We start from the raw sequence: 26,528 nt of genomic DNA, 5'->3' as shown, positions 1-26,528 counted from the left end.
GTATTTTATTTTATAGGTATGAATGAGTGGTATTAGCTGCTAAACTAGGAGGGGAGAGATTTCTATTTTGTAACTAGAAATCCTTGTATTGGACTGCATATCTGCAAACTAGTCAAGGAATAAAAACATTAGAGAATACATTAAGACAATTTTTGAATATATAATTACTACTATCAAACTTCAGAAGTAAGTCAGTTCACGAGGGATAAAACCTTTCCTTAAAAACATATTAGAAGAATTTTATTCCAGTCATAATCTCCAATGATAGTATTTAATATAATTTTAATTTGAATATTTTATTTTTCTCTATACAGCTAATAGTGCATAGGATTGCTTAGATCTCATGTGCCTTAAAATGAATCTTTGACATAGTTTATTAATATTTGATCTATTTTCTGGAACTGCAATAAGAAGATTTAATGAATGGAAAAACCATTTTTGGCACAGTCTTGCAATAAGAATGCAAGCCTAATCTACATTTCTTAAATCATTAATTGTGAGGCAAATTTTTAGTTAATCAAGACGGATGAAGACAGACATAATGTAATGTTTTTATTCCTGTATTAAGTGGGAAAATCTGGTCCAGAAAAACTCAGGAAAAGCAAACTTGAATTCCAGAGTTTCTAGGTAGCCTCATCACTAATATGTTCCTAGATAAAGTTCTGAAATTTCTTCACTTTGTTTTGAATTTTGAAGGTATAATACACAGTATAAAATGATAACTTTGCAGAACAGATAAATAACACTAATGATCCTCTTTTCTTGGCTGGTCTCAGCTAACACACTATGACTGCAAGTACAGGATATAGAAAAAAGATATTTGTTTACAATTTCGATGCACAAGAACAGAAGTGGAACCAGCTGTAATAGCCCTATCACTTACTCCTCCCCAAAGTCACTGCCTGGAATGGAGGTGGAATACACAGCTGTGTGTATTCTGAAAAGATGTAAAGTAAAAGCCTAACTCTGCGTAGAGCATCCAATGTGCCAGTTTTCCTACTAAACTTTTCAACTTTTGCCTCTCTGTGCAGAAAAAGAGCAACACTCTGTCATATTTTGGGACTGTCCAGGCTCTCTTAAATGAGAAAACAACAAACCAAAACAAACAAAAACCAACTAACAAACCAAAAAACCAACACCAAAACAAGAAAAAACCCTATATCCGTTATGAAAGCAGTTAAAGCATACTATCCATTTAAGAATCAACTTTCAGTCTAATTTACTTTATCATGATGAAGCTAATGAAGTAGATTTAAACTTGATTGTAGAACTATAAAATGTACAAACCAGATAGCTGGAAAAATTATTTAATATCCTTCAGCTCTAGAAAAATACATCTGTTTTACTCTCCTCTGTAAAAGCCTATTTTCTCATTTTTGCTGTGTGGACAATAACGACACCATAAAAACTTATTTAAAAATGGTACTAAATAGTGTTCTATAACTGCTTTTAACGCACATTCAAATTTAAAGTAGTTTTCATGTATTATGTTTTGTTTGCAGAGTTACAGCTTCTAGTATTGTTTTCTTCCTCCTTTTAAAAATCAATATTATTTTCATGCTAATCAATCCTATTGGCTGGAAGTATCTTCAAAGAATTAAAAAAACCCCAAATATTACAGATTTTCATCCATTCTAGATATAAACATCATTATCAACAGACCAACACTGAATTAAAAAATAAAATTACATACATCTTGTTAAGAGTGTCCAGAAATTAGGTTGCTTAATGCTTCAAGGGCACTTCAAAATACATTAATCATTATTGCATTACAGTAGTATCCAAAACCACTATACTTGCAAAAATATACTTGTGATAACTGTCAAATGCTGTGTTTTTACATTGCAAAGAGGAGAAGGAAAGATCTGGAAGGAGAAAGTCTGGTGTGGTTTGGAAGAGGATATCATTATTCTAGGAGGAAAAAAACGTACATCTGGATGGGAAGAAAACTCTCCAAGCACATCCAAGGAGTATTTTAGGATGCACTGTGTTTCTGTGTAACATCAGTCAGGCACAGAAGACCCCCTTGCATCTATGGACAATTCTATCCCACAGATATCTCTGTGAGGTCAGTGCAACAAAACTATAGATGATCAGGGGAAAAATAATAATGCAAGAGAAAGCTTCTCCTTCACCTGGTTCCTGGTGAACAATTCTGCCACTGCTGGGGAAACACCTTGTGAGCAATGTGTTCCAAAGGTGCCTGTACTTTTAGCAGCACTGGTAACATACCTTCCTGGATGCTGTTCTGGAGGTGGTTGACAATCGCTCCCAGGATAGTGGACAGACTCATCACCTGTGCACACTGGGCCAGGCCTAAGGTGAACAGTTCGTTCCAGCAGGCACGCACAAGGCTCGTGTTACAGTCCTGCCTACAAACAGCAGAAAATCAAACCACGCTAGGTAGGTAGCATATCAGCTTGGTGTTGCCCTATGTATAACTATGTTACGCGTGACAATTCATAATAAGGATTATTCTACTGCAAAACATTTTGGTAACAGACATATATTAGCAAAGTACAAGTATTTCAAGAAGCAAAAAGAAATTATAGACTATGGGAAACCATTTCAAGTTATATGTGAAATGGTGCTCATCAATTCTTTAGCAAAGAATCAAAAGCAAGCATTTAATTTCTACAAATTAATGCTTGGTTTTGATTTGGCTTTAGTTTCTGTAACCACAGCATCATCAGATATTGGTGTTACCCTCCCCTATGCCATCTTCTATTTTAGTCTCCAAAACAGGAAATATTGCATAGTCTTCACACATTTTAAAGTATTCATTAAAAATTAAACTATACCATAACTAAAAAGTGCAAGATAGCTGGGAAGTGTTCAGATCAGTGATTAAATTCATTCAAAAGCAAACCATTCAAACAGATTATGTCCATTTACCCAAGAGCTTGAAATGCAGGTATGGACCTAGCCCAGTGCATAGAGAGGAAAAGGAGTCGCGATGCTGACTCACAGATGTAGTGTACATTAAGGTACTCTGGCATCGGACTGGGCATTGTCAGCTGCAAAAAATAAAAGTACAGTACAATAGATATAGTTCAGACATAAACCAGCTTTTATCATCGGTGAAATAACCAGCAAAAACATTCAAACTACTCTCACAGTCCATCACAATCAACAGTGTGACAAGAAGTTGTCAAAGGAAAACTGTACTAAATAACTCATTACTACTGGCAAGAAATGCAAATTGGGAATAAAAGAAGAAATTATGTAGGAGCTCATACATCTTAAGCATTAGTTTATTTAGTAAGACATTTAAAGAAGCACATACCTTAAATGTGACATGTGTATCTGTAAGTAGGGGTCCTTCCACTTCAATAATTGGTGTTGACTGGTCTCTACTGATTACATGAATATTCCCTCCTGTAGGATCCATGCCATCTGCCAAGTTATGAGCTGCTGTACCATCTGTGGAACTAAGTGCTTTAGCCAAAGTATCAAATGCCCTAAAAAATAATAAATAAGTAAACAATGAAAGAGTGCTTCCTTAGATCTTAAAAAATTCATAGTCCTCAAATTAAATGCTATAAAACATTTCCACTTAGAGGTAACATACACAATAACTCTTTAGGCTGGCACAAGGCCAGACTTTTCATTACAACTTGATCCCTCCATACTCTTTGGGTATTAATAAAACAAACAGATGTGCCCAGGTATTGCTGGTAAAGGATCTCCCTTGTAAGGGAAGGACTTCGTACTGTAAATCCTGCTCTGATAGTTTTATCCTAGTATTTGTACTAGTAAAGGGGCCTTGTGCTGTGCTACTTGTGGTTGAGATACAGTTCATTTTCTTCACTGTAGCTAGTATGAGACTGTGTTTTGGATTTGCACTGAAAACAGTCTTGATAATACAGAGATGTTTCTGTTATGCAGAGCAGTGCTTGCACAGTATAAAGGCTTCTTGTCCTCCCTGCAGTGAGGAAGCTGGGCGTGCACAAGAAGTTTGAAGGTGACACATCCAGAACAGCTGACCCCAACCTATACAAGGGTTATTCCATACTTTGTGATATCACACTCAGTATATAAAGAAGGAGGAAGAAAGCAGAAGTGGAGGACGTTTGGAGTGATGGTGTTTGTCTTCAGAAGTAACTGTTACACCTGCTGGAGCCCTGCTGTCCTGAAGGTGGCTGAACACCTGACTGCCCATGGAAGGTACTGAATGAATTTATTTTTTACTTTGCTTGTGTGTGTGTGGTTTTTGCTTCACCTATTAATCCGTCTTTATCTCAAACTCACAAGTTTTCTCACTTTTACCCTTCTGATTGTATCACCAGTCCCACTGGTGGGGGAGTGAGGGAGCAGCTGTGTGAGGCTTAGCTGTCCACTAGGCTTAAACAACAACATCCTCTTGCACTTGCCATTCACTATTCTCCCTTCTCACAGATTCGGTGGGGATTACTGACCAGATGGACTCTGAAGAACAAAGTCCCTGTCCTTGTCCCCATCCTTGATGTCCAGCTTTGTGGAACAGTGGAGAACAGTATGGTTTTCTTCTAGACAATATACAATTTCCTTTCCCTGAAGATGAAATACGGCCAGGCACTCCTGATCTCCCAGTACAGACAGAGCCTTAAAAGCCTTATGACAGTTACACAAGAGAGACTGGTTCCAGGTCTCCTTTATACTCAAGCTGTTGTTTGTTGCTAGATCATTACCCAAATAAATCACTATAAATTCTCTTAGGATTAACAGACCTTAGATGTAAAGAAGAATTTTGTGTTCCAGTTTCATACCAGTGGACAGTATTATGGTATAGTGCTCCTTTGCCACTTTTTTCATCAAGATGTTTTTTGGGAGACAGATTTTTATAAATTTATTTTCTGCTTTAAAGAAAGAGTAAGAGGTTGGCATGAGCTGACATTACAGTGCCATATAATTTAAAATATTAACTCACTTCACTTGAAGAGTTCAAATGAGAGACTTAAGAGCCTTAAGTAATGTCATCCTCTCTCTCGCCCCCCAGAGGAGGTGCCTTCCAGTCAGTGTAGTGGGCAGACTGGGCTGCTATTTGTTTATTGTTGGCTGCTTTTATGTGTAAATAGCTTATTTTCTTACATCTTTTGTTATTAATATTGTTGCTTTTACTGTTTCATTTTACTGTTACTGTTTCTCTTCTGTTCTCATTGCTGCTTCCAGTAAATTGTTCCTATTTCAACCCCTGGTCTCTGCCTTTTGTGCACCTGACTGGAGGGGGAGCAAGTGGCAGCATTGTTTAAGTGGAAACATTAAATTGGAGTATGCCATTCCTAAACCACAACAGTTAAGCTCCTCCTAAAAATCTTTTTGAGAAACAGTGGACAGTATTGAGTCCAAATATGTTATCTTATTGACCTATACTGCTAAATTCAACCAACCTGCCTCCCCCTCCCCAAAAACACAACCAACAACATCCAACAAAAAAAAGTCCCAGCCTTGCAAATCTCAAGTTGTGCTGGAAATTTTAATATTCCATGCCCCTTTTTAATATATTTTTGATTAATAAATAAAAGAAAGACTTCAAGCTCTTTCTAAATCTACTTTACCAGGAGATTTTATGGCAGCACAATCTCAAAAATAAATCTGCTGTAATGTAGACCCCTAAAGAGCAGAGCTAAGGTCACAAGCATTGTACAGGATAAGCTTACATAAAATACTCCTGTGAAATAAAATGGCACAGAAATGTTGATATTCTCAGATTTTTTTCAAGGTCACAAATTAGTCATTTATTATTTTTCTGAGAACCAAATCTGGTCTAGCTCCAGACCACTACATTTGTAACACAGGACACAGTTCTTCTGTGGGCAATAAGAGGGCAAGAGCCAAAACTGATTTCTAAAGAACTGGTTTTATGTTTCAAAGTAGGGGCAATCTGGCAATCTGTACCCTTTCTGGTGTAACAATGCCAAATTCCTTTAACGAGTGAGTGTAAGGATATACCACATAGAACACAAATTACTAAATAAGGTTTAAATATAAATGCGTACCGTGTAATCTCACTTGCAGATTGCTCTTCTTGTTGAACTTCAGAAGTATCTCCATTATTTAGTGACTCACTGAGATTAGCAAGAGATGTTACAACATTTGCTAGTGTTCCTAAGGCACCTTGGCTTGTTTCAGCCTAAAAAGGAAACACTGCATTAGTAAATCAAAATTACAATTAATACATCATATATAATTCCCCCCCCCCCCCCATTTTTAATCTTTTTGTTCCTTTTCCCCTACACACCTTTTCCTTCCTCCTGAATGCCAGGAAGAACAATGGCTCTCAATTATCTTTAAATCCTATTCTAATTATCAATCTTAGTCCCAGATGAGACATCATACGGAGAACTACCTCTGGCTGACTTCTTTGCAGAAATATGCTTGCCAAAAGAAATAACAATCCTATTGATCAATATATTACATCCATTCATACAGTTCTTCACACTTCCCATTTTATCTTCTCAACAGCAACAACTGTTAGAGATTATGTACAACAGATAAAGTAATCTGGACAAATTAATAGATATGCTCAGAGCTAAAGTGAATCAGTAATACCTTGGAATCAGCAGCTAGGAGGACTGTACCATCATCCCTGATCAAAGGCTGCTGAATATTCACGAGCATTCCCGGATCAAGAAGACCGGCTGACCTGTTCAAAAGCATAAGCCATCTGATGATCAACAGTATTTTCCATTAATCAGAAGAATGTGTAACAATTTATGACAGCATAAAAGAAATTACCAGTTTTTAAATAAACAATTTAGTGAAGCTTACAGTTTATTTATCAGGACTAAAGTCGTTCTGAAACAGTTCCCAAAAAGTAACTTGAAAGACAGACTGAAGTATCTTTTAATTTCCAGTGCAAAACAATGACAACTTCCCAAATACATATCTTCTTATTTGCTTTTCATTCTGCTTTAAGGAAAGTTGTTGCCTTCTCATGCTCTCAGAAGTCACCTAGTAGCTCTAGTTTAATATTAGACTTTTGAGGAAGGCATAACTCTGTATTCCAAGCAAGACAACAGCCAGCACTGAATAAAAGTCATAAGAATATCTTTTACATTCCAGAATATAGTTAGAAACAGTCATGTAATCAAAGCCGGCACAAAATTTCTGCTGCCTTTACTTCTGCTGCTTTTTGACAAAATATCCTTCCCCTCTGCTGTGTCTAATTTAGGGAGACAGTGGAAAGTTTTTGCAGTCAGCAAGACATTTGTGATGCTCCAAGTGTCCATAACACGATACCAATGCACACAACACAGGTGCAGGCTGCAGGACGTTAGAGTACAAGGGGTCTGACACTAACAGCTATCACTGTGAGCATACACAGGCAGCAAATTATCATGCATTATGTAAATCTGAATCCAACATAAATAATAGAGTGGTTCTTAATAACTACAGTATTGTTTATAGGTCTGCAATGAATCTGTAGCTCAAAGAAATTTCTAAGAAGCAAATGTGTCTGTGAGTATTTCTTTTAAACAAGAACACTGAAAAACAATCCTCCAAGAAACCTCCAGCCCACGCTTCTTAACTGCAACGTCACTTGTTCAACAAGGAATATGTATATAAAAAAAACACGCACACTCCCCACACATGAAAACTGAATAATAAAACCCAATTTTTCACGTGGTTCTCAACCATTCAAAAACTAGAGTTTTAAAAATGTTGTATTTAACCAAGACATTTTTTATTCAATTCAGAAAAAAAGAAATCTTGCCTTTGTTTGTTATGATGTGCATTTTCACACACACTGCCTAAGGAGACGTCTGAGAGTGAAGGAACCATCTTGGAGTTTCTTCCATATGGTAAAAGGAAGCTGTTGTTTTGCTATAGTTGAAACCAGTCTCTTGGGATCTGAATCAGCAGTCACTGAGTCTCCCTACCTACTGTCTCAAGGAGAAGGAAGCCCAAGTCTGCCATTTGCAGATCTGATTTCAGAGAAGTGCTAGCCTGAATGCATCGTAGCATTAGCCTACATGCTTTCTGCTTGAATATCATTCACTTGCCTGCACTGCTCTCACCTGGCAGGACGAGAGCTAGCTCTGAATTGAAAACCTGTACACAGACATAAAAACTTTCATGAGAAGCAGAACCTACATTGGCCTTGGTAATAGAAACACACGATGTGTGCATTAGAGTTCTTTTCTGTTCCCTCTGAGAGTAGAGGGTGAAAAAGAATATACGCATGACTGCAAAGTAATACGGACAAATAATGTGAAAGAAGAGGCATGGAACTGAGGTACTCACCGTGTCCCATCTTTATCTGCCACAAATGTTGGAGTTGCTATTAGAGGGCTTCGAAGATCTTTTCTTATATAGATCTTTTCAGTAGAAGCTGCACAGTTGGTTGGTTTTTCACGCTGCACATCAAAAGGCTTTCTTTCACTTTGAACCGCTAAATAAAGACAGATTTGAAAGGAAATAATTAAAATGAAAAATACAAAAAGTAAGTAAAATTCCTGCAGTTATGACAGTGTACCAGCTCAGTGCAAAACTGGAAATTCAATACCAAGAGTGAAGAAATGCAAGTTCTGATGTTACTATATCTGTGAGTATGTGTATTTTTATATATACTTTTAACTAAGAAAGTGACTGATTGATCTTTTGCTTCAAGTTTTACTGATCTGGAATAAAATATTGCTTTTTTTTTTGGCATTTGATAAGATGGAAGATTCTACAGATTGTGTTTTCAAAAAATTTGTTTATTTTTTTTTTACAGGCACAGCTGCATCTAAATGTTAGGCATGTTCCTATTCTGGATGACATAAAATAATGCAAACCCAGAAGGAACCCCGAAAAAGATAGGAGAGGCAAGTTATCTGAGAAATGCAGATTAATTCCTTGAGAGGATACTCGCTGCATGACATACACTTCACTCACAGCCATTAATTCTAGCCAGTTAGAGTGTTCCAAAACTAACCCTTTCATAATCTATATTTATACTTGAGAACTGAAACAAACTAAGGTCAGTGTCCAAAATGCTGAACAAGTGTAGCGAATTTTTAAGTAAAAATAGTAAGAAGCAGTTACTTTGTAACTTTTAAAGAACGTGAAAAGTGCATATTCATAGTATTAAAATACTTTTGTTTAACACATTACAGAAAGTTATCCTTTCAACCAGCAAGAGTTACTTTGTTCCTGATTTTATTTTTTGCTAATATTGTGACCATTAGCAAAATTTAGAGGCTTAAAAGTTGGCATATCAAATTTATTGACTTGGGATCGACTTCATATTAATTAATCAGAGGCCTGACCCAAAGCCAGTCAAGTCAGTAAACATATACCCTAATCACATTGGGATAAGAAAGGTTTACTTTCTGGAACTGCAGCAGTAATTTCTTGTACAAATGTCTCATATTCAGCACATTGTGTGCAAAGCACCAGAATCGTCACAACACGTCTGGAGTTTCAGAGTGCAAATACAACAATTATGTCCCTGTTTACAGCTTGAAGTTCTGCCTCCCTTGAACTCAGTGGTTGGAACTTACCCTGCTTAGATCAGATCACAAAACAACCTTGGAATTGTTTACATAGTGCTAAATTGAAGAACAGGTGACAGAAATGGAGAACAAAAATATACTGAAACAAGTGTTTGGCTGCTAGCACTGGAAGTGTATGGATTACTGCATACAGACATGAAAGTATATTTTAAAACATATGACAGTTTATTCAATGCCTCAAAACACTACTCACAAATTACCAAATTAACAAAAATTTTAAAAGAGAGGGAAAAAAAGACTAACTGCTTTCTATCACTGGTTGAAAAAAGCTGCAAAAATAAACTGGAAGAAAAACAGATTCTCAGAATATTAGACTCAGATTCATGTCAACCCATGCCAAAATATTTTCTATTATAAAGATACACTGTGTTTGGATTCTAAGTGAGGCTGTAACTGGGCTCCTCAAAGTCAACAGTACTTGGAGACATGGCTCAAAACAAACCACTACTGCACCTCAACCATAAAATGGTGATGAAAGAAAGGTGCACTAGATGCTGTCAAAAAGTTCTGTTTCCTTCAAGCAACATAGACCAAAACAGAGAGAACACACTAACAAGTGGCAGTCCACACAACTGTTATTTGGTAGACATAACATCACATTGAGTACTTAACACTCACATTCCATTTTCATGCCCATCTCTAGACATTTCTTAAGCCTACAAAACTGGCATCGATTCCGATGGTGCTTATTGATGATACAGTCCTGGTTGCTACGGCAACTGTAGGTCAAATTCTTCCTTACACTTCTTTTAAAGAAGCCTTTGCATCCCTCACAACTGACAGCACCATAGTGACGACCTAGGAAACATATATATTGTTATCAGTTGGAAATTACTTATATTTTACCATAGAAACATTCAATTTAAGCAAGTAAAACTTGTAAGTCACCCTTTAAATTTGTTTTGCATTTGTACCAACATTTTGGACTATGAAAGCATTATGACAATCTCACAAGATATTTCTGGTTTACCTATTGTCAGGGGTTTTGGTGAGAGAGTGGAGAGAAGAGAGGAAGGCTCAGGCTATTTCTGAATGTGCAGTTGATGAAGGTGTAGTTCCCTTTCTGCATAAGTACAGATACAATTCTGTCTGCTGTTACAGACCTGTGTGCTGTTATAGGATATATTTAGAGAACATACCGGCTAAGACCTCAAGTAATTTCAGAAAACAAGTAATTTTACACCAAAATTTAAAATGCAATCTTAATTTAAATCTCCTATGCATATTAATTCTCGTATCTGTCTAGGATGAAAGCACAGAACACCCCTTGACTAATATAAAAATTTTATCTTAAGACTCCTTGTTACTACCTGGATCTCAAACACTGAGGATTCATGTGATCTCTGTTTGCCTTGTTTTGTGATAGGAGAACAAACTTTACCATGAAGTGTTAAGTTTGGTAGAGAACACTAAGAAGACTTTTCTTGGACTAGTTAGACATTTTTAGGTTACATGTTTATTTCACGGCTGCGCATCACTGAGGGGGACTTGACTACATGCTTCAAGAATTCTTTTTCAATTACCAAGAGCGACTGATTCATTTATCTTTCAGACAATTTATCATATGTTTCAGTTCAAGGGAAAATCCCCAATATTCTTACAAGCAGAGTTTAGCTATTTTTTGTGTACAGATACAGAGTATGTTATATTTTTCCATTTAAAAACTCAATTGCATTTCCCATGAGCATAACTAAAATCAGTTAAAGCACATGAAAAAATCATCTCGCCATCCCAGTCATCCTTTCAAGCAAGTTTCTTTAATACCACTTTGTAGGCTTCCTTACCTGATGCTTTATCACCACAGACTACACAATACTCTACTACCTGGGGCCGCTGAACATCAGTTTTTCCTAGCAGACGTTCCACTGAAGCAGAGTCAGTCACTATCTAAAGCAAAATTCCAGAACAAAAAGATTTAATTAGCCAGATATGAAGGTAAGGAGCTTTGCTTATAGAACAAGATAGGTGTATCAGCTAAGAGGAGGATTTATGAATAAGTATGATTATGAATAAGCAGGATTATGAATAAGTATGGCATGTGGAATGAAATTAAGTAGTATAAAATACAATTTAATGAGAGTTCTTACTGACAAGAGTGAGAGTTTTGAAACAGTCATATCAAAACAAATCACAAATAAAACTGCTATCTTTGTTTAGTACAAATGTTTCCTCACTTGTGCAATCAACAGTATTTTTCCCTTCTTGCATATACTCTTAAGTAGCTGCTATCTTTTAGCCAAAGACGGTTGGCTTTCAGATGCTGTTCCCATCTATCTCCTCTCTAGCTATTAAGGTTGCATGGTTCAAAGGGGATAGCCTGGAGCTCAGGTCTACCATATAAACAGTTTAGCTTCCAAAGGCCTTGGATTCCAAAGTGTTTGTTCTGAACACTCCATTTAACCAAGAAAAATTAAAAAACCCAACATCGCTGTAATGTCAGATATCCTATTTAGTAAGAAAAAGTTAATTTTAGAAGACTGTTAATATAATTTTAAAAATATGTAAAAATTACTCTTCTTCTTGTAAAATATACTTTGTTGTAGCCGTAACAAGAGGGACCAGGCACTTTTTCTTTTGTTTGGTGGTGGCTTTTTTTTTAAGACTGCTAGGAAGAAATCTGAAATTTCACGACAGGTAGATTATTGTTTACATCCTTGTCTTTGCAAAGCTCCTGTTCACGTAGATAATGCTCAAGACCCACAAAAAAACAACAGCGCTTTATTGCAGTGTCTTGATACCGAATGTAAAGTACAAACTCATGTAAATTTGCTCAGGTGAGTTCAGTGTCTATACCTGTGAATCTTGAGCAGACTGAGAAATCCTGGCACTTCTCACAAGCACTATCTTAAGTATTCACTTATGTCTTTGGAACTTGGATGAGAACACATGACAAGGGATGATGAGTGCTATCAAGTACATGAGGCAGGTGAAAACTGAAGGATTTATGATTGAACAATGAAGTGTAAAATTAGTATGTCTGATCCATGTAATGGGAAAACTACTGCAACTTGTCATAAAGCAATTTAGACTTAATTTAGAAACAAAAAAAAATTAAACCCAAAATTTCATGGTTTAGCTAAATTACTATATTACCTGAATTCTGCCTGGCACAATGTTGTCTGTGGTGGTAAAGATAAGCTGCTTGGCATTAGATGTCTCAGGTGCTGCCAAGATCACCTTTCCTGCACCAGTTCCATCTGGACTAGCTAAAATGAACTGTTGCTTTGGAGACACAGCTGAATCCACTGCTGTCACTATTTGAATTTTCTGACCTGTTTGCTGATCTGTCACAATCTGTAAAACATTGAATATATTCATGACCACAGTAAATTTTATGTATTAAAGCCTTTTATTCCATCTCAGAATTATATCAATGAAAAATTACAAAGAAGCTTTCTCCAAGTTTTCTTCATTAATTGCACTAAGGAGATGTTCTCCAGTTAACATTTACCTATGCATTTTTTCCCTACATATTTTACATGAGATGTCACTTCCTAAAGTTATCCACAAAAGATGGTATCAGGCAGTTTTATTGTTTTACAAGCTGATTCTCAAGATTGTCTTATGATGGAAGATCAATGTTTCTGATACAGTTGTCTGGTAGTATGATCTCTGTTTTGCCTGGTAGAGTACCAATACCAATATGCACTAGTATTTAACTAAAATTTAATAAGTCCTATATAATTTCCTGCTGAATACACTCTGATATTAATGACATCTTTTTATTATCTACCAGTAACAAAGACCCACTATGCAGCATTCCCAAAGGCCAACTTTGTGCTGAATTGATTGATTAATCCCCTACTGGCTCCTGAATAAGTGGGAAGAGGAATGCACTTGGAGACGATCTCAGATTTCTGTTGACAATATCTCACCCTTTTCTGTGGCCAGGGCTCAGGAGATTAGCTCATGTAGGTGAGGTTTAACCTGTGTAAATACTCCTCGCTAACTATTATACAAAGCCATATAGTCAGCACCAAATAAATACTGAGGGAGAAAGAGTTTTACTTTTCTCTAAAAATTATCTGTTCTCACAAGACTTAAAGGAAGTATTCCATAGTCTTTAGCATGCTTTTGTATAAAGCTAAGTGGGAGGAGGAGAAAAAAAAATAAAAGATGTGATAGTTGCTCAATGAATGGATTTTTACCTGAATGCGTTGTGGTGAAGCTACAGAGGAGTCTGTGGAAATTATCTGGATACGCTGGGAAGGGCTGGTCATCACTGGAGATTCAGATAGCGAAGTCTGAACAGTCGGCACCTGTAAATAACATACACTGTTAAGGTATTAAACACTTCTAAAAATATCCATATTTATAAAAGATCAGATAGCCCTATAGTTTAGAATCTAAATTTACTGGAAAGGTTACAGTCATTTAACCAACTTGGATTGGCTTTCAATGGATTATCAGAATATTTTCTTTTTCTGGACATGGGGTGAACCTGACAAAACCAAACCACCACCACCACCACTCTGCTCAAATGAATCACTGGGTAAGTACTGTATGATCCTTTAGCTTACTGAACTGCAGAAATACTTTTTTCAACTTCCATTATAGACTTGTCTCATTTTTTGCTTCTTGAAAAATAAAATACATCATACATAAATAATGCAAAGAAGTCCCCCTTTTAGTAATTTCTAAGTACTTTTGAATGACAGAGATTAACTTTAGCTCTACTCTGAGTACTCATTTCTTGTTCTATTCCATACCTTTGTAGACTACTAAACTATAATGCAAAGTTAGTTCTGAATTCTCAGCCTGAAAAACACCCCTTTCAAAGCTGTTTTCAGAGCAAAAATTTTAAATGTTGAATTAAACATCCATGATAACATTTAGATTGCATATTTGGAAGGAATTGTTCCCTCTGAGGGTAGTGAGGCCCTGGCACGGAGCACCCAGAGAAGCTATGGCTGCCCCTGGATTCCTGGAAGTGTCCAAGGCCATGCTGGACGCTGGGGCTGGAAGCAGCCTGGGATAGAGGAAGGTGTCCCTGCCCATGGCAAGGAGCTGGACTAGACAATCTTGAAGGTCTCATCCAACCCAAACCATCCTACGAACCTGTTATCTGCAGTAACGTGTCCAAAACCAGGATGGTCACAAGTTATTTTTGCCAAATTCTCTTTTAAATAATCTTGGATTTACATCAAAGTTTGTGCAGGACTACAGGGCAGTTTCAAATATAGCTTGCTTTGAAAAATCTTTGTTTAATACACAGAAAAGTTCATTTATGACATGAAGAACAAAAAAGCAGTTTGGATAGCAAGGAACATGGACTACAGTCTCTTTGGGGAAGCAGAGGCATTAAAATACACAAGACTTAATGAAACCATACCATTCTACTCCCCCACTCTCTGTAGAAGCACAATTGAAATTGAACATACAATCTCCAATTATCTTTAATATACAGGTCACAAAAATTGCATGTTATATGAGGAAAATATACAGGAGGGATGTAGATATAAGAGGCATCTTGTAATTATTGGATGATTCAAGCTTTCAGCTGCAGAAAACAAGATGACTAGGTAAGAAAAAAGACTCCCAAAAATCCCGACTCTTAGAGGACACATGTAATTGATGATCTTCTTGTCTTCCATGCCAAATTATTAACAAAGCTATACATCCTTTAAAAGGTCTAAATTAGAGCAAGAAGGTACTTTAAAACTGTTCTATAGTTGTTCAGTTTTAGAATCCTTAGCCTTTCACTGATGCATCTTCAAACCTTACACCACAATGTAGTGCAGGTAGCTTGGAAATAAAGAATAGGCTATTCGTCTACATTGTTCAAGGAAAAAGACAGACAGCTATAAGGTACCTGCATGGAAATTCTTTACACAATTTGGAACTAAACAGCCATGTCTTTTTCCGGGCTTGCAAAGTATGCTCCACCTGAACCCCCTGTGCCACAATTTGAGGCCATTTCCTTTTGTCCCCCACCTGGCTCCACCTTCCTGTCAGGGAGTTGTAGAGATTGAGAAGGTCCTTTTGAGCCTTCTTTTCTCCAGGCCAAACAAACCCCTCAGCTACTCTATGACTGACATGCCAGACCCTTTTCCAAGACCTTTGCTCTTTTCTGGACATGCTTCAGGCCCTCAATGTCTTTCTTGCAGTGCAGGGCCCAGAACTGACCCCAAGATTTGAGGTGTGGCATCACTAGTAGCCAGTATTGATCCAAACCAGGATGCCACTGGCGTTCTTGTGTGATCTGGGCACTCTCAGCTCACATTCAGCCACTGTTGTCCAGGACCTGCAGACCTTTTCCTGTTGAGTGGCTTTCCAGCCACCTTGCCCAAAGCCTGGAGTGCTGTGTGGGGTTGTGGTGACCCAACAGCAGGACCCACAGCTTTGTTGAACCTCACACTGTTGGCCTTGGCCTCAATCCCCTCATCCAGGTCATCCCCAAAGATATTAAAGAGAACTGGGCCCAAAACTGAGCCCTGAGGAACCCCACTAGTGATGGAATAGTGGATGTGGCACCACTCCCCAGTCACCCAGCCAGTTCTTAACCCAACCTGTCCAAGTCATGGGCTGCAGCCTCTCTGACAGTGCAGGGAGACAGTGTCAAAGGCTTTGCTGAAATACACGTAGGCGCATCCACAGCCTTTCCTTCACCCACTAGGTGGGTCACCTCATCAGAAAAGGAGATCAGGTTGCACAGGCAGGACCTGGCTTTTCTAAACCCATGCTGGCTGGGCCTGATCCCCTGCTCCTACGTGTGCCATGTGATCTCACTTGAGATAATTAATTTCAAATTAGCAAAACTGAAAGAAAAATACATCAGAATCCCTGTAGAGCATCTTTAGCCTTAAAAGTTCATTCTACAACAGAACATTTTTATGAGGCTGCAGTGAAAGTTGACAAATGGATGAAAACAAAAAATATTTTTAAGATTTTTCAAAAGTTAAGTTTGTTGAAGTTACGGTACATGAAGTTTTGACAAAGTGACCATGTACTTGACAGGTTTTACAACAATAAACTTACTAACAACAATAGACTACAAAATCCAATGGATTTCCACTACAAAAGCTTCTGTGGCAAATGAGTAACTTAGTTGTCTAAGTAGCATTAGTGTTTTCTCATAAGTTCAAGGACTCCTTAGCACAGAAATATGCTCACTATTGAAATTAGGCACTTTATTTAGACAGAAAATACCGTTATCTATTGTACATCTGTCCAAAAATAGTATCTATATGCAATTACCTAAAAGAGTGTATTGACAGCAGGGGTACGCTGCAAATGTTAGGTCAACTAACTGTGATCTAGTGTAGAATAAAGTATTATTTGTATATAGAATACAATTGCTTGGGTTCTCAAACCAGTAAGTACCACTAGCAGTAATTTCATATGCTGAAGTTTATAGAAATTAATAATGATTTGCCTTAAGCAACAATAGAAAATCTGCACAAAGCTCAAGAAATATAAATATACACTTAAACACATATATATCTACCTTTTTCATCATTAAACTAAAAACAAGTATTTTGCAATTAGGTGCATATTGAAGGCTGGCAAAATTAAATTTGGTTTCTTCTGTTTATTAATATTTTTCTCATTTTAAAACATAAATATATGTAATTTTATATTTACCTTATGTTTTCTACCTTTTTCAGTCTCTAAATTTTAGCTGAAATCACGTTGAACTTCCAGTAGATGGTGGTATATATAAAAAAATATATATATATAAAATCAGTAGTTTGAAGCTAAGCTTCTCCAAGCATTTCATTAATTTATGTAATTAGAAATAAATGAGGTTTCTTCATAGGCATATAGTCAAGTTAATAGAGTAGTTTACTGATTTGCCCATCATGTACGTATGCATCTGTGTTTGTATGAGTATATGGACATATATAATAAATATCTGTACTGACTAACCAAATTTTCAATACTTTCTGTAGCTTGTTTCATTCCCCCGCCCCCGCCATTGATTCTGAAAGCAGTATTTGAGCAACAAATTGAAGGAATAATCCACTGGCCACAAAGGAATTTTTAAAGCCTTTAATATTTTCTAACTTAAGCATAAAAATAATTTTCTATATTCACTCCAGTAAAAGCCAAAGTAATTTTATTGCTTGAATAGCCTATGTGTAAACCAATTTCAGGGACAATAATTTCTATTCTCTTTCCTATAATATTAATTAAAGCATAATTAAGTAATCACAGACCAAATATTTTTAACTTCACCCATAAAACTGAAGAATTTCAATGAAAAATATAGTACTAAGTTTTATACTTGCAACTCAACTCAAATCAAAAAGACTTATTTTTCCATAGATTTTTTTTGTAATGAGTATTTTTAGCCATTACATTAATAATAGGCTTTTACAAAAAATGTATATCCAAATACATTTCCTTCACAGGTGTAAGACGTATCTAAAAAAAAGTTTCAATTCTCTTTGGAATTAGCTCTCCTGACCACTTGGTTCCTTTGCAGGATGGCAGATAAAAGTTGAATTCACCATTAGAAGAACTCTAGTTTAACTGCTCTAATAGGATGCTAGTGCAAGATTTTGTATAGCACATTAAAAGGCAACCATCACAGAAGAAGCTGCAACTGGCACATCTGCAGCAGCTCTTACATAACACCCCCCATGTTTATTACACCAGCACCTATGCCACATCTGGTAACGGTCTTCACTTTAAATGCTGCAGACTGCCTAAATCAGCTACGATCTCCTTACTCCCATGTGCACTTTCTGTAAGATACCTCTCAGGCTCTTGGTATGTCTAGGTCTTTTACTGTTAACAGGAACTTGAGAGAAGCTAAAAATTGTTTGAGAAGACTTTGCATCTAAACTCCACTATGAAAAATCATCATAAATGAGCAAGTGGCAAATTATAACAATAAAACATTTAATATAAAGGGTCTTATGTCACACTTCATTAATTCTTAAAACAAAGTAAAAACTTATTTCATCAGAACAACAGTGTTTCCACTCTACTTTTTAGCACACTGTCTTCATCTGGACCAAAATCTGAATTGCAGAACTACTTATGATGTAACATGTCAAGAGATGTCTGAATAGAGTCAAGAAAATATTTTATGTGACAAAGATATCCTGTATTTTCTGAGCTCCGTGGCAAAGCATGCTTTCTGAAAGGCCCCAGAATTTTAAAGTTTCCTATCAGCACACTGAGAGAACTGAAAGCAGCTGAAAATTCTCCAGCAATGTAGCCGTCATAAACAAGATCCAGGAAGCACAGAGCTCAACAGTCACCTCATGTGACTCTCTCCCTGTAGCCTCTAAGAGAAAAAAAGGATGCACCAGGAATAGTTTGTGGCTGTCAGAGAGCTGGCCAAGGACACTATCAGCAACTACTAAAAATTATTCCTGGTCACAACAGAGCTGCTGTTGGAAATATGAAATAGCCCTTATTTCTACCACCACACATTCTCCCCTTCCTCCCCACCGCCCAAGACAGCTCTGTTTAAAAATTTTTAAAGTTTTGCATTAAAATCACAGGTACTACACGGAATGCACTCCACTTTAAAACAAACATATTTTTCTTAAACAGTATTCAAGTCAGATCTAAGTTGGTGCTGGGACTGCACCTAGGCACTTGCATATTGCACAGTGACAGTACTAAAAAAATACTTGAGAAAAGCAGCATTACTTATTTTTGCAGTAAGGCTTAAGTATTTTTCCTGCTTTTCAAAAGCTGCTCAGGATGAGGAGAAACTGCTGAAATTCCCCCGGAATCCCCTAGCTGCTCTCTGTTCTTCAGTATCATGAACTGTAAGTAATGGTAACTTCAAACACTAAAATGGAACACTCATCCAATCTGTTCAGAAACGCACAACTGGAAAAAACCAAAACAAGCAACACTATATAAAGCAGAAGCAAGCAAATGCAGTGAAACCCTTTGAAACTATTACAAGAACAATTTTTAAAAGTCCTAAAACTAGAATAAGTACAAAAATACATACAACACAGAAGCACACTCAGCAACTTCTGTGACAATTCAGTTTCATGAAAAATCAAGTTGATGAACTATTACTTAAGAAGAAGAAACAATATGTAGCCTACTTGCATGACAGTCTGATTTGGTGCTTGGCATCACAGCTCTCAATAACCCATGCACTGCATATGTGGTAATTATGTTAGAAAAGTGATGCTGATATAGGTAAAGATGCTGATACTTGCATTAGGTTATCTGGTTGCAATATGTCTCTCACAATTCATTACTTGAAATTTAGTGCATGGTCAGTGACCCTCTTCTTCCATTTAATTTTCATTGATAAAAAATATTGTATTCTGAAAAGCTCTCATTTTTAAAAGCCAGTGCCAAGTTTGATTCTGCATTTTCTCTTAAGGTACGGTGAGTACAAATATAGAATTTTAGCTATAACTATTTATGTATTTACCTGTATTAAACACTCTCTGACAGAAGACACAAATAGCAGGGAGCCAGCCATTCATAAAAAAATGATTCAGTATTAACATCGTCATAGTATTAACAAATTCCTAACAAGGTAATGCTGCTTACAACTGTTTTTCCATGAACAAAGTTTTCATGGTGTTACACAGCGGACAGGCATATCATTTAAGCAGCAGCTGAATAATATAAAGAGATGAAGCCCTCTATTTACCCACCGGCCAGGAAGAAATCACAGAGCTTCATACACTCTTGAGATGGAGCGATCTCTCCAGTGGCAAGATACAACCATCACACTATGTTACCACGGTGCATTTCCTGCACGAGGAATTACAAATGTCACATATTTTATGTGCTTTAGATGTTATTACAGCACCCAACTTCTACCAAAATAATATAAAGTTTGTCAATATTTACATCACAGGTTTCTCCTTCCAAATATATTTGGAAGTGTGTTTAAAAAATGCAGCTTACCAAATTCATAGCTGACAGAGAAAACCAGAGTGAAAAATCTCTTACTGGCTTTCACTGTAAAACTCAGGAAGTTTTTTGAAACTATTCCATAGATGTTACTTACAGACAATTTTCCATGCTAAAAAGAACAAAATTTCTTTTTTAAAAATGTACTTCTAAGTAGGGAATCTCAAATCCACTTCCAAAAACAGAATTCAGCTTATATTGTCTTCTTATATAGGGCTTCTTCTTGAACTAAAAATACTTTTTAATATACCGGTGTAGCCTTGGCTCAACAGGTGAAAGAAAACCCCAAACTAATGTCTGAAAAGCTGCCTTATCTACACAGGTCTCTCAGCTCATTTGCCCTTTATTTATTAAATCCCTTAATTACATAACCATATGAAAAAATCACAGTAAACTTGAAGGATATTAAACCAAATAATTTTAATCAGACAAAAGATCTAGTTTATATTTTGACTGAAGTTTGCATAGTGAAGGACATAAATTATTTTCTATGGCCATGAACACTTGCAGTTTGTGTTTATGAGTTAATTTAAATTTTTCAGCTTTCAGTTGAGCATCTAAGCTTCAGTAAATATGCATCAAGATATCACTTAATATCACTTTAAGTAGGTTTTGTTCTTCTTTTATTTTAAGTGTGGGGACAAAATATAAAAACTGATCTAAATTAAGCACCCTTCTGGAAATTCAGTATAGCACATGAGTAAAACAGGTAACTTCAAACACTGTGGTGGATCTAGATTACAATTCAAATTAGGTGCAGAAGCTTTCCATGTCCCAAATGGTCAATCTAATGATGAAATGACAAATGACAAGAAATTTTGTTGCATTCATTTTTTTAAACAATCCATAATACAGCCAAGTTTCTCTATAGCTCATGTTGAACTTCCTACCCACATTCTTAATATGGGGACCACCAGAACAAAGCAGGGTGAACAAAACATGTCCTACTTGCACTGGTATCATGCTTGTCCTGAAGTGTAAAGCAACACTTTCCTTTAAAGAACTTCTGTTCCGTTTATGCTTAATTGTGAACAGCAGGGACTCTCTAATATGTTTTTAATTTCAAAATCTTGTATTACCAACTGTTGTGATATCATCTGTCACTCACCTCAGCCACCTGCTGAGTCTCCACTACCTGCTGAGCCAGCACCTCCATATTGGTTGCCATGGTGAAACAAGACCATTAGAGAACCTGTTTGGAAAGATGCCAGCAACTTCCATCAGGTACAAGAATTTGGATTTTTTTCTTAGTATCAAAGAAAGCTCTACTATGACTTTTTAAAATTCTACAATTCTGCTTGATATACCTGTCAAATAAGAGAAGATGCCATTGACGTGTGTGTACACATACATGCACACACATATGCATAGATGAGACATGCATACTAGAACCATGCTGTTCAAACTGATGAGGTACAGTTATTCTTTTACTTTATTAAGCCTCTAATGTACTACTTTCATTCCATTATTTAAGCTGTAAAGAAGAGACGTTAATTTCATAAATGAGAAAGGGCTAATTTCAAAGTCAAGTACTAATGCAGTGTGTGGAGGTCACAGATCTCAAAGGCACTTTCTTCAGCTCAGGCAGGAAAAGCTTTGCAGTTCAACTGCTTCTACACCACATGCTGAACCAGGGACTAGCAAGCACAAAATTTTATCAAGTCATTCAGTCAAACTGCCATGTTAATCCATATCCTTAAGAGTAATCTTACACAATAAGGGAAATAAACAGTTATATCTAAAATGTATCTTCCATTATTTAAACTATTTTTTTAATATAGTGTGATACTATTATTACAATGAGAAGAAAATACTGTAGAATCATTTTATCCTATTCCAAGTAACTCCACCTTCAACTTTAGGAAAAAAAAAAAAAAAAGACAAATCAAAGACAAAGAAACAAGTAAAAAACATTTCCAATGTATCTTTAATTATTGCTATTAGGGGTATGTTTCTTCCAAGGTAAATTAAATTAAGATTTCCAATTAATGCATTCAGTTTTTAATTGTGACTTGCTAATTACAGGGCTAGACTTTATATGCTGATTGAGGTGTAGGTAATAAAAAGGCATTCCTGAATGCTGGTTCATTTGATGCTTCACAGGAAAACTCTGCTTGTAATTGCAAAACAATAATTTAATATAAAAATTTAAAACACAGCAAATAGCAACACACATAACAGAAAAATGTATGCACATCTCTAGCACCCGTTCAAATGTAACTTCTACAAAGCTAACGTTAAATATGTCAAAATTCATTAAGTTACAAGGATTCACTTATATTTTGACAAATGTGAAAGTAATTTTGTATACGTCAAATAATGATTATTTGTAACAATGCATAATCCAAGTTGAGACATCCCCATGGAAATCGAATTTATGCTAGTTTCTTCTACAGCTTGCCAATATTTTATTGAATTATTGCACTTCATTAAGACTATGAACCATTTCTACCAAACCCAGCTTATGGACAGTTTCTCAACTGTTCCTTTTCAGTGTTTCCTCTTATTTATTTTTTTTTTCTATTCAGCAAGAAGCATGGGAAGCATAACCATAAGCTCATAACATGCTTTCTCATTGCTTCATGACGACAGAAGCCCTGCAGATGAGATACTTTGGTCATAACAGTACCTTTTCCAGACACAAAACACAAGTGTTTGCTGTAGAACGACTCTGACAGATTTGCTGTTGTTGGTGTTATCACCAAGGTTTTTCGTACCTTCGACCTTCATAAAAGAACCTTAAGATGAGACTATCTGATCAAATCCAGCTGAAGCACAGAGACCATACACAGCCATGCCAAGCTGCTTAATAGTGTTAACTCCCAGAAGGCAAAATCAGCTTCCTAGCAAAAGCCCCGAGCAACAGCTTGTAAGGCAATCACAACAAAACCCCCCAAACAACCAAGAGGCGAAACCTAAAAACTAGGAAGAGGCACCTAGAGCACCAGGAAATTACTTTCAGTGTAATAGGGTGGCAGCCAGCTCAGTATATGTTGTCCGAAACAAGCATAAAATCATTAATCTTTCCCTAAGATGCAGCGAAACGTCAAAAGCAAGTCGTAAATTCCACTTCAGAGGCTCTAAGGGTTTTGGCCCTACTGACAAAACATGGCAAAAGACCGAATTCAAACTTATTGGAATTTGTTCCTTTGTCTTAATGAAACGAGATTCTTTACGCTATGAGCTCGACTCGGCCACACCGAGCAGCCTCCAGCAGGCTGCCATGGGCGAGACGCGCGGGGAGCGCCCGGCCCTGCCGGCAGTCTCTGCTACACCGCCCCTGCGGCGTGAGCTCGGCCGCCACCGACCGAGCAGGAACACCGCGGCGCGGCCGCGCCGGGCCTACCGCACCCCCATTGGCTGCGCCACGTGCGCCGCCCGCCCTCATTGGCCGCGCCGCGCCCCGTCCGCCGCTGAAGGGCCTTAGGCAGCTTCCGCCCCGCGCACCGCCTAGCCACGCCCCCAGGCCTGACCAATGACCTCACGACAGGCGCAGCGCTCCCCCGCAGAGCGCCCATTGGCCGAGCCACCCGCTTGTAATGGTGGCGGGACCGCCCCTCGAGGGGCGGTAGAGCCCTCCGGGGATTCACTGAGCACAAGATGGCGGCGCTGGCCGCCCGCCAGAGTCCAGGCGGGGCTGCTGCCGCCGCCGCCATTAGGCCCCTTCCCCTCCCCTCCGGTATAGCCTTATGTCCACCTAGAGGAGGCCTAGGTATGGCAGTGAGGAAGCGGCCGGTAAGATGGCGGCGGTCTCAGCCCCGTATGCAAAGTACCCACCGCCCCCTCCCCTCCGCCCTCCCGGTGGCAAAGGTAAAAGGGTCGGGTTCAAGCCGCCGCCTCCGCCCGCTCAGACTCCATCTTCTGTATCTCTGTGTCCCGCGCTCATCATTCCCGCTACCATCGCCCTACGCCCCTTGGACAGCAGACTTTGCTCACCGCGACCGGACCAGCTCCGACCTCAGCCTGCCCACGCTGCAGCCAGTGGCTCCGGCACGGGACTGCCCCGCCGATCGACCCAGCACGCCACAGTGGTCGTTTTCTCTCTCTCTCCAGGAGCGGCAGACCAGGCCAGACCACGGCCGGTGCTCGCTTACCAGCTAAATACCGGAGCCGTGCAATCCCCCTCCCCTAAACCCACCGTCACCCCACCCCTCCCTTCGCGGGGGTGTCCAGAGTAGGGCCCGTTGCCGCCTCCCCGCGCCCCCTCATTCGTCCTGGCCCCCGCGAAACAAACCCACCGGGCCGCTTCAATTTTAAAAAATGGTTTTTTTACCTCAGGAATGGGCGCCAAAGGTGCAGTGGCGGTGACCCGACCGGGCCCGGGCAGGCCGGTGCCCAGCAGCGGCCCTCCCTCCCCCCGCGGGGGCGGCAAGGGGCTATGGGGCCCGCGGAGGGGAGGGGGCCGGGGCTGTGTTGGGGTCGGGGGTGTTTTGTTGTGTGTGCCGTGCCCTCTGACAGGTCAGAGTTCGTGACCCCACCGCTGCCGCCCGGGAGCGCGTCCCCGCTTCCTCTTGCAGCGCCCGCCCGGCCGCGGCCCCTCCATCCCCCGCGGGGCGGGGCCGGCGGCGGGGAGGGGCTACCGGACTACCTGGGCCTCCCGAGCCCCGCGCTGGGCCGGGCCGGGCCGGGGAAGTGCCGGGCGGAACCTGGCATCTGGAGCAGCGAGGGGGAAGGTACGCTCACCGCCTTTGTCCCTCTCGCGCGGGAGGCTTTCGGGAGCCGGAAGGCAAAGGTAGTGGATTGGCGGTGGCTGTCCAGTGCGCCAGTGGTATTGATGTTCCAGGTGTACCTTGGTTCCCGCTGAAGATGCAGTCGAAGATGGGCTCATAGTTGAGCAGGCGCTCACAAACGCCACCGCCAGACTGGCGAGTTTTTATTTACTTTTGTGAAGTCGATGTCATTGATTAGGGCTCTTACAGTAAAGCGGGCTGTAAATGAGGCACGTTGTGCCTCCAAGTACGCAATGGTAGGCACGAAACAGGTTTGCGTACAGCTGAGGTGGTTTAAGAGTTTAACACCTTTCAGTGCTTGTCTTGTCACAGGTTATCAGATGTTCACTCCCTATCACAATTATTTCTTAACCTACTCGTATCGAAATGTTCTTAATGCTTCTGTTAGGTTTCCCTTGAGTCTAATAATTTTTACAGAAAATAATTTAAGGGGTAGTAAAACTAAAAGAGATGTTAACGCCTGAAAGAAGATGTATGGAAGGGATAGTAGTTGAATGCAACAATCACATAAACAAGAGGTGCTGTTGACTGAATAGTTTATTTTTTGTTGATTTTTTTTTTTTGAGGGTTGTTTGTAGTTTTTTTCTTAGAACTGTCTCTTTGGGGTAAGGATATGAGAAATGTACTAGACCTATGAATTACAGCCTTACCTTTACAGAACAGGAATTAGTAAAGCATATGATGTGCAGATGTGTTTGCAATGCATAAATAAAGGAAAATGTTTGAAAAATGTCTTGGATGTTCACTACTGTAATGTTAAATACATGAAGAATTTTCAAACTCTCAAAATATAGATATGTGCTTACCTTTAGTAAAAGATTTCTTTTACCTTCATACAATATACTATAAAAGTGTGACTAAATGAAAGGAAAAATGGAAAACACTAAAGTCAAATATGAATGGTTGCTTTCCCCCCTTAGTGTTTCCTGATGAGCAAGTTGAGAAAAAGTTTAGCAGGCGAGAGAGTTTGTCTCCTCCTGTTCCTTGTTTCTGCCACCAAGAGAAAGCTTTGCAGCAGTTTTACTGTGAGCTTTGGTGGAGAGCAATCATCCTTGCTGTACTGCTCCACCAGGCACGTTAAGGTTGAGGAAAGCCACATTAAGATTGTGACAAATTTCACCGTGGTTTTTGCAACAATTTCAATGAAGTGTAGAACTACAGTGTATACCCCGAACTTATTTAATGAGCAAGATTGTATTAGATAATGCTGAAATTTGCTAAATTTCTATACACATACATGTAAAGGAGCTTTAGTTAAAAACTGCTTTTTGGCCTTAGCTGTGACTGGAGAGAAATAGAAAGAGAAATGGAAGATGGTGGAGGTGAAGAACATCAATGAAAACTGAGATTACAAATCTAGCAGCAAAGAAAATAATTGTATCCATCTACCACGCTGTGATGAGCTGGGGGTGGATTGCAGCCACGTGATAATCCAGTCACTCATTTTTCCCTCCTCCTCCATAGCAGG

General features: G+C 38.6%; 1 protein-coding gene across 3 annotated transcripts in view; it reads right to left on the bottom strand.

The window, feature by feature from the left end:
• Nucleotides 1-24,775, bottom strand: part of NR2C2 (nuclear receptor subfamily 2 group C member 2) — a 35,577-nt gene extending 10,802 nt beyond the window's left edge. The window contains exons 1-13 of one of the 3 annotated variants that reach the window (XM_062501018.1): nt 24,604-24,655; nt 21,439-21,522; nt 20,069-20,168; nt 13,628-13,738; nt 12,573-12,773; nt 11,264-11,366; nt 10,098-10,277; nt 8,227-8,374; nt 6,532-6,625; nt 5,979-6,112; nt 3,287-3,461; nt 2,896-3,017; nt 2,233-2,372 (exon numbers count right to left, since the gene is read on the bottom strand). In XM_062501018.1, coding sequence (XP_062357002.1) covers nt 2,233-2,372; nt 2,896-3,017; nt 3,287-3,461; nt 5,979-6,112; nt 6,532-6,625; nt 8,227-8,374; nt 10,098-10,277; nt 11,264-11,366; nt 12,573-12,773; nt 13,628-13,699 — 1,369 coding nt within the window. In that variant the 5' untranslated portion in view covers nt 13,700-13,738; nt 20,069-20,168; nt 21,439-21,522; nt 24,604-24,655. Of the gene's footprint in view, nt 1-2,232; nt 2,373-2,895; nt 3,018-3,286; nt 3,462-5,978; nt 6,113-6,531; nt 6,626-8,226; nt 8,375-10,097; nt 10,278-11,263; nt 11,367-12,572; nt 12,774-13,627; nt 13,739-20,068; nt 20,169-21,438; nt 21,523-24,603 lie in introns of all 3 variants that reach the window. The other 2 variants (XM_062501019.1, XM_062501020.1) reach the window with 2 other exon arrangements.
• Nucleotides 24,776-26,528: the final 1,753 nt, after the last annotated feature.

Source organism: Cinclus cinclus, chromosome 12 (genome assembly GCF_963662255.1).
Source record: "Cinclus cinclus chromosome 12, bCinCin1.1, whole genome shotgun sequence".
Classification (NCBI taxonomy): Eukaryota; Metazoa; Chordata; class Aves; order Passeriformes; family Cinclidae; genus Cinclus; species Cinclus cinclus.
The sequence above is the reverse complement of the archived record's forward strand: the minus strand, read 5'-3'. Positions and strand labels throughout refer to the sequence as shown.